We start from the raw sequence: 13,558 nt of genomic DNA, 5'->3' as shown, positions 1-13,558 counted from the left end.
AGCCAGTGCTCTCCTTGGCTCTAAAACAGAAAACCAGGTGAGAAGATTCATGTTATCAGCACGGAAACATTGCTCAATTTCAACAACTAAGGAGCTCACATATCTGCTCGTCACATTATCAAAAGCTGGCTTTTGAGTGTGGCAATCAAACAGTTTATTTCCTTTAAACTTATTACCTTCAAGGGAATTAAAGAATTCCTGCTCTGAAGCACCAGGATTAACTACTAACTCTCTCAGTGCTTCTGTCGTACCATGTACCATTGGCTGTACAATGGAAAAATCTAAGCTTTCCCTATGAAAATGCTTGGAGAGAAGGACAATGTGCGTTAATACAGATATCATTAAATGACAAAGGGAATTAAGCAGAATTTAGCTGAATTTAGCAGACCTTTGGCTTTGTCTGACTCCTGAGTGTGGGAGGCGGATATGTGTTCCAGAACATCTCTCAGGGATTTCAGTGTTCTGCACACTACTGAAACAGCTCTGTGAACGGACAGCCATCACACTGCATGTGGCTGGGTAAACTTTAATGTGGGTTCCTCCAACTGCCTTTGCAACTCATTCAGCTTATTGCTCCTTACAGCCAAACTATTAAAAAAAAAAAAGAATTTACCTTAAGTTGCTGGAATTTTTTTACCTGTACTACTGACTTTGCTGCATCACTGGCACTCAGCGAAAGCCTGTGTGCTCTACAGTGCACTCCTGCTAATTCTGAATTGTATTCTTGCCTCAGTTTTTTCACCTCCCTGGCAGCATCCTGTTGTAACTGTAGCTCCATCAGTACACACTGCTATAAATTTTCTCCCATCTATGCCTCTCTCACAAAGTAACTTGTTAACTTCTTGAAAAATAGTTTCTGCCTTCCCATCCACAACTTCCACATTACTGTAAAATTGTGTACAAGGTTTATTGTTCGCTATGTACCGGACATAAGTGATAAGCCTCTTACTATTGTTGATGTCTGTTGACTCATCTAAAATCAAACCAATCCCAGGGCTGGTCCTCACTGAATTATCAAGATCCTCCACCAAAGTGCTTGCAATGGCTTCATGCATTTCGGCCAAACCGTTGTCATTCATTTATGTGCCATAGCTGCTCCCTTGTTCTGACCTGAAATGTTGAAATGCTGGGCACTCCATCTGCTTCAAAAACTGAACAAGTGCTGGAAACTCAGAATTTGCTAACTCATTTTCTACAATAAAATAAGCTGCTTTCAGGAGACCTAACAGCTGTTCATCACTGTGAGCAGAGCACTCTCCATTGCTTTTGCCATTGCCTGATGTGAAGTTTCTACTTCACGTTTCTTTTTTTAAAGCTGTGTTGTGTGTACTGCCACTAGAATGTCTCAATAATGTAGATGTTTTGTAACAGCGGCTAGTACATTTTACAGTTGCATACAGATTGCAGACTGAACAGCTCATTTCACCATTATTGAACACCAGCCATGGGTAAATCTTCAGCCAATTTGGCTGAAATTGATCTTTTTTGCCTTTCCCTTCACTGCTATTGTTTGTTTCTGCACTGTTTTCATTTAACAGCTCCGGCAAACGTTTTGCCTGCAACAGCAGAAGCCGCTGCCTCGTCGTGCAAGGTGCTTTTCTTTAACCAGTGCTCCATTTTTTTTTTTTTTTACAGCCACTTGCAAAACGACACCTAGATATATTATCGTCTTTTTTCAAAACTGTTTACTTACTGTTGTGTACCAAAGATCTTCCGTGTACATAGAAGATCTTTGAGTGTACTGAGTTTCTATAATATTTAAGATTGGCAGCCGAGAACCACGTACAGAAGAATAAAGTCTATCGGCATTTAAAATATCCAGCGCTACTTTTATTTATTTATTTAATTCATCCAGCACTACTCAGAATGCGGCTCATAGTGCTTTCGTCACTGACACCCACTTCCTTAGAGATTGTTGTAGTGTTTTAATTAGGCATTTTAAATTGGATGAAAAATACAGTAGCTTGCAGTCTTAAAATATCTCTGCAGGATTTTCCCGCACTGAAAGTTGCAGATATGCAGAAGCAACTTGGAAAATGTGCGATTCCCACAATCCTGCGCTGAAAATCAAGCCCTGTACATAAAGCAAACTTGCTTTTCCAGCATCTCAGAGGCTGGATTTAGTACATTAGATATTACTCCATAACTTAAAAATGCTCGATCAAAAAGGTAAATAAAAGTTTTAGGAAAAGACAAGAAGTTAGGCATTTGTGCAAATGACTTCATCGTTGTGCCACAGGACCATTGCCTTCCACATTCTGAGATTCGTTGAAACTTGTTCACATTCAGGAAAACAGTGAAATGGAAAAACAGCAGACCACCACATGTAACTAACTCTTAACACTTTAGTATAGAAAACTCCACTCAAGACAGCAAGAGTTACTTTGATGAAAGGGTTATAACTAGCTGGTTTCTTTCCTTGTATTTAAAACCCCTCATTTTAACTTAAAAGGGAAGAATCAGCTCCAAGTAACCAACACATCCCAAACCGACGGATCTCTACGGTTTTATGGCATGTAGGTATTGACTTTGTATAGAAATAGCACAGCAGCCTTCACAAAATGCAGTAAACGGATTGCTCCTGACAAAGATTAAGATTACCCTTCTGCTCAAACAGTACATTGACAAGCATTCCCATATCATACCAAATCCATGTCATTTTATGGGAAAATGCATTTATGAAAATTAGAAGAAAACATACAGCTACTTCTCACACAGCAAGCCCGCAGCAAAAGACTAAATGTGGAAAAGGCTCCTCCACATTCCACTGCAGAAAAGAGGTGCTTCAGGTAGCACCACAACACTGTTTTTCTGAACTGAAATCAGACAAAACACTTGTTATATCCTAGTGAGTCTAGTTGCTCTCCACTTTCCTCTTGATAATGAAGTTACCTGGCAGTCTCGCTATTTAAACAACAATTTCCACTTTTGCTGCCAAAAAAGAAATAGAAATCTGACCTATACTTTACATATTTTGACTACTCAGCAGATGAACAGTTCAAACAAACAATATTCTGTTACAATGAAACACACACTTCACTGTACTGCCCTCAGATTTGTCAATATTAGAAAGGTCATACTGTGCATATTTCACACCCACGTTAAAATAAACAGCTTACTACAGTCCATCTGAAAGTTGTTATATTGTCAAGTTGGTTATAACATCTACAGCATAGTTTCATTTGTTCTTTTCAAATACTTTGGTCATGCTTTACACAAAAAAATGCCATGTGTCAGTCAAGAAATATGTATTTCTTTGCAGACACCTTTATCCAGGTCGACTTACAATTGTTACAAGATATCACATTATTTTTACATACAGTTGTTTTTTTTTTTTTTTTTTACTGGCGCAATCTAGGTAAAGTACCTTGCTCAAGGGTACAGCAGCAGTGTCCCCCACCTGAGATTGAACCCACGACCCTCTGGCCAAGTAAGAAATATAGATTTAATTCTTATGCTATAAAAAATAATGTAAGGGAAAAAAAGCAGTACGCTAAAAGGTAACAAACAAGTAAGAGATGCCTTAAGTCTATTGCCTCAGGTAATGATTAACAAACAGTAGCAATTTAAATCCCCTTTATGCAAATTTAGTAACACAATGCAGTTCAAACATCAGTCAACTTCCCTAAAACAGGATCACACGTTAGATTGTCACCATATTTATCAAATTGTGACCATTGTGGAATCAGAAATAAATACAGAACTAGTAATGTACTGTATGTCTGCAATCTTGTGAATACCATACCAAATACAGTCTGCGCTGCTTTATCGGAACGTCTCGGGAGAAGAGCTGATAACACAGTTGTGCAAGTTCAGTTACCATACATGGCCACTCAGGTGTAATTAACAACAAAAACATGCAACATCTAAATCAAAGAGAGATTTGTCTGACTTTAATAAGGCTTACTCCCTCGGCACTAGGGGTGTAAATCGTTTAAACGTTAGTAAAGTGTCAAACGTTTTTTTAATTTTGCTTAATCGTTTAAATTTTGTCAAAAATGTGCAGGTCAAATATTAAGAAGCGGGTGTCTGAAAATAACTTTTAATAATCTTTTATAAAAAGATATTATATATATATATATATATATATATTTTTTTTTTTTATTACTACTTCCTTCCTTTGTCACATGGCATCATTGTCCCTGGATATTCACCTGCCAATGTCCAGCATGCTTTTGGTCAAGTGACTAGTCTGTTTCTACTGAAGCTTGATCTGGGCGTTGAGGAGGTGGGTTCCAGGCATGCAAGCGAAATGTCAGGAAATGCAATAAAATTCGGGCTGAAAACATAACATGGTTGATTATTGAGACGTTTGCAAATGGCATGCAACCAATTTTAATTGCAGAGGGTACTGGATTCAACCTTAATGTCTTTTGTTGAGCCACATTACAGAAGACTGTGTTAATCTTTTTGTTTTTTTGCTATTCTGAAACTTGAGTGATGTTAATATGTTTTTGTTTTTTGGTTTTTTTTTTAAAACAGAAGATTGCTTCTATTTTATGTATATTTTTTTGTCTTTTTTTTACTGCTGTCAGTCAGATAAGTACTATTAGTAAATTATTATTATTTTAAACAGAATATTGATTCTTTGAATTAACGTGATACTGTACTTGGAATAGACAGTTTGGTGTGAACATAACTAGTTCTTGTCTCTTACAGTAAGTAGGATAAATTAGTGATTTGGATTTTAGCACTGTGAATAATTAGACTGCATAACATTTCTGTAATACAATTAATGCTCGCCCTCTAATCAAAACAGACCATTATCGTACTGCCGATGCTATTTTATTTCATATTGCTTCACTGTTTTTTATACATTTAGTTATATTTAGGGCTTAATTTAGAAATTTATTTGATTTAATTTAGTTATTTAAGTAACAACTTAACTTAAATAGGCTAAGCCTTCATTTTTCATTACCAGCAGAACGTACAAACGAGATCGCCACATGTTAATATGCAACTAATCTTTATTAAATTAATGAAAAATAAAGCATTTTGCTGGACACATTATTACAATCGTTATGATGAGTAACTGTTTTTAAATTAATAATGAGTCGCTTCGGCATTTAAATGAAAAAATAAGACTTACGATTTAAAAGCCCATTTAGTGGTTTCACAGAAAATAACCGTAAATTAAACCAATTTTACTATTAACGTGTTTCTCAGTTGTGATTGAGATACACAAATGGATTAACAGGTATCAATTGCATTTAAGGAGAGTAGAAAAGCTGATGTAAAATTTATAGACATATGCGGTAATTTATAGAAAGCTATTTATTTTAAAATCCTCAGAGCCCTTGCGCCTCCCCCAAGATGGCCGACTTCCGGTTGTCTCCTGCTGTCGAGACCGCACATTGAGGGGGACGCATACTACCCCCCTTACACAGCGTCTTCTCAAAATGTTTGTTTTAACATGTAAACTATATATTTTTAAAAGTTTAAATGTTTATTAAATTAAACAGAATCTAGCACCCCTACTCTGCACTCCATAAAATACCAGTTAAGTTCTCTAGTTCTACGGTAGGGAGGGCACATCAACTAAAGAATCTGGCACAAAAAAACTCTTTCATCAAAATCTTGGGATAAAATACCATGGCAGGTACTGTACATAATGGGGTCAAGCAGCTTGCGCAGATAAAATGGGACAAGGTAACAAACAGCTTGTAAAAACAGAGGATGCTCTGCCAACTAACTATGTAGACCAACACAAAGAAACAAAATGGACATTTAAATTTCACACAGTTAAGACATCCACGTCCGAACTTCAAAAGAGACACACAGTTTATACAGCACTGTCAGGATACAATAAGTAAATCTGGGCATTGAACACCACAGTGCACCTAAAGCAAAACTAGAGAAGCGCTTTTCAGCAGGCCTCACAAGACTGATGGAGGTAAATGAGACACCAAAAAGGTGTTTTCATGCAACCATTAAATTATTTTGCCTCGGTAGGTTTCTTATTGAAACACAGATTTTGGCCCTTAGATCTGTTGTACTTTATATATATTTTGACCAATTGTTAGGTGTGCAGTACATTTCAACACAACATAGACAAATGGGATTCCAAAAATCCACTTTGGGGTTATATGTGCATAATCCTTCTATGGTATAATTTCACTTCAAACTGCATAAGGTATTCTAATAGCAATCTTCAGGCATCTTATGAACACACATACAATTTGTTTAAATTTTGATAGCAGTTTTTTCTGCTAAGACAGACTTCAAAATTGCACTTAACCCTCCTCCGTTTACTAACTTTTTAAACTCCAAGTTCTGTATCTCAGTTATAGACCGCAAAATGTATGCCTACTAGACTGAACAAATCATTTGGTTCCCCATAATGCTGCACCAGTGTTTTTATTTACAAGTAAATATTTCAGAAAGGGAAATGCCACGGTCAGCACACGTCATACTGAACCAATATATTAAACCTGTGAAGCACACCTCACAGCAGCACTGTGTTCTATAGTTAATATGGACAATATACTAGAAACACCAGCCATTCATCCTTACATACAGTATTTGTGACTTTTCGCTATCCAGCACCCCCCCCCCCCTTACACACGAATCGTAATAGAATCATTTATTTTATTAATTTTAATAATAATAATAATAATAATAATAATAATAATAATAATAATACACATTGACTGTTTAATTATTGATGAATTTATACCATCTATTTTCTTTTTTTTTTAATATACATTGTTAATTCAGCATAAATGATAAAAACAAAAACGTCCTAATAAAACCAAACCTGCGCCTTTAAGAAAAGAACCATATCGATACAATTCACTGCGATATTTAAACACCCACCCATACCTGCAGTTGGGCGGAGGGTCCAATGTGATATCAGCCAACTCCTTCTGGATTCTAAAAAACAACAAAAAATACAACTTAAACCTTGATTAATCCGTAGAGGAACGCACGACTGATTACATCAGTGCGGACGAGGTCACACACACATATATATATACACACACACACACACACACACACACACACTGCTGACCTCTGTCTGTGAAACAAACATGGCCGCTCTCAGCAGATTCTATTCACTAATTTTCAAAGACAAATTCACCCTTTGTTCAAAAAAAGAACCAAACGGTTTTTTCACAAAACTAAAAAATATCTACTTTAGAACCACTATTTGAAATCGTTTTTGCGATCTTCCAAGCCTGACTTTCGTAATCAACTGGGTAAGCTAATATGCAAATGAGCTGGCCCCTCATTGAAACAGCATAGCGGGGCTTGTTGCAAGATCTCTTAAAGGAGAAACGCACCCATTTGTGATCTTGTGGTTTTGTTTTAACAGTCACTCGAATGCAAAATGAAAACATGACAAATAAATGACGTGCTATACCGAGGCAAATCACGCGAATCACTACATTTAGAGCCATCTATTTTGTGTCCAGAATTTCCAAGTTTAAATTACAATATTTAAACTGCTCAACCCTCAGATAGTAGGTTACATTCTACCAAGATCGGTAAGTTAAGGTTAGCAATTGAAAGAATGTAATTAATATACGTTCCTTCTGGGTTTTTTATTACTGAAATTGTATCACTAAGATACCAAAGGTAAAGTCTGCCAGCTCACATGGGTAGCCAGCCCAACCACCAAAAATAGTTTAAAATTAACTGTTTTTAACGTTCTTAAGGATGTAATTTATTTATTCTCACCTCTTTGCGCTGGTAGAAAGCAGTTTGGAGGTTTTGTTCATGCTGACTTTACTTTCCTTTTTCTTCGTGACTATTTCTTTCTCCTTTTGGTGTTGATTTGAGGATGAGGATGAATTAGAGCTTGCGCTGGCCCTCGAATCGTCATCCGACATACCGACCACAAAAAGAAAAAAATAAACCTTGAATAAAAAAAACAAAACAAATGTGTACAAGTCATAGAAGACCTTCTTTGCCACACAAGTAGAACGCCACCCATAGGACTGTTTGATGAGATTAATAGGCTACAAAAAACTGTCTGACAGTGGCACCCATTCATCACTATCAACATACCATATTATTACTTCATATAAGTTGTTACATCAGGACACGATTCCTAGAGTAATACTGCACGTTTTTTTTTTTTTTAACAGGTTTTACAAAATGTTTCTCCAGTCTTTTCCAAATTTAAAACAGATCTGCTCTTTAACCTAACCCATCACAACAGTTTAAAGACCACCCCTAAACAGCAATACATTCAGGGAAAAACAGTTACAATTTAAAAGACGGGGAAAAAAGTTTCCATGATTACTGAAATAAAATTAAAACACTTGAAGAACGTCGCAGCCATTCTGAAAACATTACTAAGCTAAGCCATTCTTTACCAAATTCATATAAGTTTCACTTATCAAAATCAGAACATACCGAAGGAAAACATTACAAAATAATGTATTTGATATTTCACACTTCACATTTAAACCCCGTCAATAACACAGCATCTGTCTTTTCTCTCAATTGCGACTGATCGTTGTCTATTGAGCTACATCGCTCAGATAATTTTCTCGCATATTTCTTCTCTCTGTTTTCCTGACATTCCAAATTCCTCGTTAACCTCCCAAACTTCCAAGAACGGATACAGGAATCCATCCAAGACCCATTGGAAATATTATTTCGAGATATTAAATCATACATTTGTCTTTAAAACTGTACCTCTCTTTGTGTCTGTGACCGCTTCTTAGACTCGTGTCTCTCCTCTCTCGCGGAGCGGAAGTGCAGCTGCAGAGGCAGCGCTTTACAGGCAAATGGAGTTCTATCACCAGGGAGCACACTCACACATTATATTATCGAGTAACAGATAAGGGGCGATTGGATTACTGTAGATACGGGTATTCCTCTTCAAAAAAGTATAGGTTTTACGATAGTATGTTTAACCTTAAAAAAAACAAACAAAACATGTGTATACGAGTGAATGTACACCCCCCCTTTTTTATCATGGAAATACTGCAAGTACATGTTAGTTTCCAAGCATGTGGTTTTGAAGGGCTGGGCCACGGCATCAACATTTTTGTTTAATAATTAATACAAAACTTCATATCACTCGTGGCATATTCTGAATAATGCAAAACAACAATTAATTATGCTCATAAAATACTCTTAGTCAAAAAAAAAAAAAAAAAAACTGTACAGAAACATGAACAAAATAAACCACAAGAAAATGTCACTGTTTTTTTTAGTTTTTTTAGAGGTTATAAAGAGGAGCTCCAATGTAAACAATCAACTTGTTTGTGATGGTAACTAAACCCTGAATACCATTCCCATACCTGGTCGGTAAATTATGCAGAAATCTAAACAGGTGTGGAGGAGAGGGTGAGCTGTTCTTTTTCAAGCTTCTTAATATGCTTCTTACCAGGGTGTATTAGGGTTGCATCACCAGAGTACCCAGTGGATCAAAGGCACAGAATGGGCTACACTGACCTGAGGACATGCATGGGAGCATCGTGACAGACAAATGAATACATTCTGGGAATCATCAGGAATGGATGTATGTTCAACAGTGCATCTGCCGTGAAGATGCAAGGTGCAAAATTATGTAAGACCATCACCCCTTAAATTTAACCAAAGGAGGATGGTAGTCACAAATTACCTGGGAAATCCAACCCGAATACTTCAAAAGTACAAATACATCACAATGGTGTATCTGTAACAATATATAACAACTCGGGTAAAGTAGATCAGTTTATTGAATACAGAATACTGGGTAAATAAAGAAGCAATTCAGTTATGCAGCTCACAAAGTCACTAAATGTAATCAAACATTGAAAATAATCAGAGTTACATCAAACAATCAATTAGTTTCACGTCTCAGAGTACCCCAGTCTCTGGCAGTGTTATGTGAACTTAAGCATACTCTTCAAACCAGTTCCTTAGAAGTTGGTTGAGGATTAAGTACTTTAACAGTGGAGCAAGGAACAGTGGGGAGGCTGTCTGTGCACCTCTGTGTCTTTTCTTTTTCCAACTGCAATCACCAGCAGGAGTCTGTGAGATTGTTATTGCATCTAAGGTTATAGGCTAGTGGTTTGAACACAAAGCCACAGTTGCTCTAAGACAGAGCAGAGGTGATGAAACTAACAGGCAGGGGAAGTTTAGTCAGTTCCGTCCAGTTTCACTGGTTCACTTGTCTTTGTAGATCTCATTCTCTCTTGTGTTAATTATTCCAATTAACCTTCCTTTAATTAAAGCTAGAGATCAGTACTCACCAGTCCTTACTTTCCCCAGGGGTCTCAAAGGTAACTTTCAATCAATCAATCAATCTTTATTTATATAGTACACTTCACCTCAATAAAGGAGTCTCAGAGCACTTCACATAAAATACAATGTACATAAATTAGAACATATATACCTAAATATGAAAATACATTAATGATTAAGTGAAATACAAAACATTTAATATAAAGTATAAACAAAATCATGTACCCTAGGTGATACATTATTTAAAAGTGATAAAACATGTATTATAATAATTAAGACCAATACTATAATCATAGAAATAACACAGTAAAAACAGATAGCCAGTTTACCTCATGCAGTTGAAAACGTTTTTTCAAGTGTACTGAAGAGATGGGTTTTTAATAGATGTTTATGGGGAGGTTGTTCCATAGCATGCACAAGCACCAAACTTAACAGAAACAAGGAAAATAACTTTATCATCCAATAAAGTTACAGGTTTCAATTTAATAAGTTACACAGTGTCTGCAATGCTTAATATTCATGATACTGAACTTTATAGTTGAAAATTATATTCAAGACGTTTCTTACAAATCCATCGTTTGTCAAAACAGGGTCCCATGTTTTATACATAGCGGCTCCAATCAGCAAGAAGTAACTTGTTCCCAGACCTTAAATTTAGATTTCTTAAACTCTGCATGTTTATATTGAGACTTACAGAAACATAACCAACATATCTGAAACTTAGTTAATTTATCAAGGTGCAGGCAAAATCCAAAACTTTAGGGACCAATATACTTTACATATGTTACCTGTATAAATATATTTAAATATAAACTAGTCTGGATAGTTATTTAAGGACATCTTATCTTGTAAAAATCAAGCAAAGAGTCCAGTAGAAGATCAAACCAAAATCTTGGCCAAGGCTGAACACTGAATATCTGTTATGATTAGAGAGATGAATAATCAGTTGCATATTTTTTTTTTTAGAAGAGATAATGCTGTGACAATGCTGCAGAGCTAAGAAGACTCTGACAATATGAAAAAGGGTGAATACAAACCCCAAATATTTGTACGTTATCCCCAAACAGTGTCTCTTTCGCTCTTGGGCAAGAGAAATCTATAATGGACCATGTTGCAAGAATTATTGTAATTTTTTGTACCTGCACCTCATCACTATTCTTCTCAGTCCATTACAAATTCTCTTTACCACATCTAAATATGTGTTCAGGTGCAAGGCAGCCTTGTTTGGTAAAAACCCTGTTTAAAACCTTCCTAGCTTGTTTTCTTTAATACAGCCATTTCTTGAATACAGCAGCACACTGATATTCCTTTTGATTATTTTGTTTTCATTATTCAGTTTTAATGAATATCATATTATTTTACTGTCAGAATCCCATTATACAATAGATTATTCTTAGCTTGCCTTTGCTGCTGGCCAATTACACTATACTGCAGGGACATGCAGTTTAATAGAACATTCTAAAATCTATTATATGTGAAGAGCAGATGAAAGATGAATTTGTATAATGTGTGTTATTTTTTATTGCTGCAGATATTTCAACACTAATAGCTTGATTTTTTTAATTAGTTGTCATCTAAGTGTAACAAGAAATTACATTAAATGAAAATACAAATACTACAGTGACTATAATAAATCTGAAGATCTGAAGAACAGAGTCCCTTATCATACCAGACTATACATTAGGCACACAAAATCATAACACCCCCTAAAACAATCATTGTCTAAAATCTATAAAATACTAAAATGTATATCTAATCTATTGCATCTTAAGCAGATGATAAGACCCCCCCCCCCAATTAAAATACTGTAAAATCATCTGTGAGAGGGGAATATATTATTGCAACAAATCAGCAATAAACAACATTTCTGGTTTAGTATACAAGTACAATTTCCTAAAATATGAAAATAACAGTGACACAACTGTATTGTATGACCTCACATAAAGTATATATGCAGATTACATTCTTCTTCTCAAGAGAGGAACTGAAATGTCCACGGCAGAAATATGAGTAACAAATTGAGGTGGGACATGATTGTGTTGAAACACTCCTGTAACTCTGTATACTGTCAAACCTGTTATACCAACTGCTCAGTGGATCTTATGGCTGTTATAAATCAGACACTCTTGATATACAGGCTATATAGGGGTATGTATGGCACTACAGTACTTTCACAAAACAGCCAGCATTAATACATCTATCTTTAATGGTACTCTGCTTATTTATTTATTTTATTGTAGGCAGAATAGTTTTATCTTTTAAATGCTGTATGATGCAAGCAATATAACAAGCCACTACAGAATACCTATAAGCCGAGTGGTAAGAGAATTGCATGGATGTAGAGATCATCGGAATGTGAGTGAAGCAAATAAAAACAGCAGTAACACTGATAAATGTGGTAATATTCAACCTCTTGTCTCATACAACATGACACGGCTTAAATGTCGGAATACATATGTGCTGTGAGTCGTGACGACTGGCAGGTAATGGTTTAAAACCGCTCATCTGGATACTGAACTGGAAGGGAGGAGGAACTTATATTTACAGATCTGGGATTTAGTAGAGATTTAGCAAAACTCAGGTGAGACAACAAGCTTAACCTGATCATTCATAAGGTTCTATCTAATTGAGCTTTCAGAATTCACTAAGAATTTGATTGATGTTGCTTGTTGTTTTCAAACTATTGTTTTTTTTTTGTTTCTTAGTGTGATGTGAATTCAATGCTTTTTGCTCCAGTACCTACATTCTAAAGTGGTCCCTTCACCATCCAATTCTATGAGAAGTAAAAAGACTGATAAACAATTACTAATCAAAGGTTAAAGAATAGGTGTCAATAAGTAGGAGACGTTTCCCCCCAAATACTGCTAAAAATATAACCAACATATTCTCACAATGTGAACTTTAACTATATCAAGCTGGTGTAGTGAATCTGAAGGTACCACTATTTCCCACCTATTGGCATTTGGAAGGGTAATACATTTTTGTTGTGAAAAAATCATTTTGGGCAGAATTGTTTGACACAAACATTTCACAGAGGGCCACCATTAAATTGAAATGAGAGTTCTTCCTGCAGTTGCATCTAGACTGTGTCATCTAAATGCAGACTACAAGTGCTTACCTCAGTTTTATTTATTCTGCATGCTTCCATTTTTTTTTTGTCTTGTTAATTGCATAATGTAATTGTGTAATGTATAATGATTGTATTTGAATGTCTTATGTTTTGTCCTCTCAGGGCCTTTCCTGGTAAAACTTTTTTAAATAAATAAATGTATGCTTGTGCCCCAGATTATATCACCGTTTCACCATTACACATAATGAATGACTCCATTACTGAAATTAAGCTAAAAATCAAATATAAACTACATTTTATGTG

The 13,558-nt window shown here is 35.7% G+C and overlaps 1 protein-coding gene across 1 annotated transcript in view; it reads right to left on the bottom strand.

Moving 5' to 3' along the window:
• LOC117394676 (ubiquitin-conjugating enzyme E2 E1-like) overlaps positions 1 to 8,781 on the bottom strand; it is a 29,671-nt gene extending 20,890 nt beyond the window's left edge. Inside the window, exons 1-3 of the mRNA XM_033993103.3 lie at positions 8,647 to 8,781; positions 7,681 to 7,859; positions 6,823 to 6,873 (exon numbers count right to left, since the gene is read on the bottom strand). Coding sequence (XP_033848994.3) covers positions 6,823 to 6,873; positions 7,681 to 7,832 — 203 coding nt within the window. The 5' untranslated portion in view covers positions 7,833 to 7,859; positions 8,647 to 8,781. The remainder of the gene's footprint in view (positions 1 to 6,822; positions 6,874 to 7,680; positions 7,860 to 8,646) is intronic.
• Positions 8,782 to 13,558: the final 4,777 nt, after the last annotated feature.

This window comes from Acipenser ruthenus, chromosome 3 (genome assembly GCF_902713425.1).
Source record: "Acipenser ruthenus chromosome 3, fAciRut3.2 maternal haplotype, whole genome shotgun sequence".
Classification (NCBI taxonomy): Eukaryota; Metazoa; Chordata; class Actinopteri; order Acipenseriformes; family Acipenseridae; genus Acipenser; species Acipenser ruthenus.
Note: the sequence above shows the minus strand (reverse complement) of the source record. Positions and strands in the feature narration are given on the sequence as shown.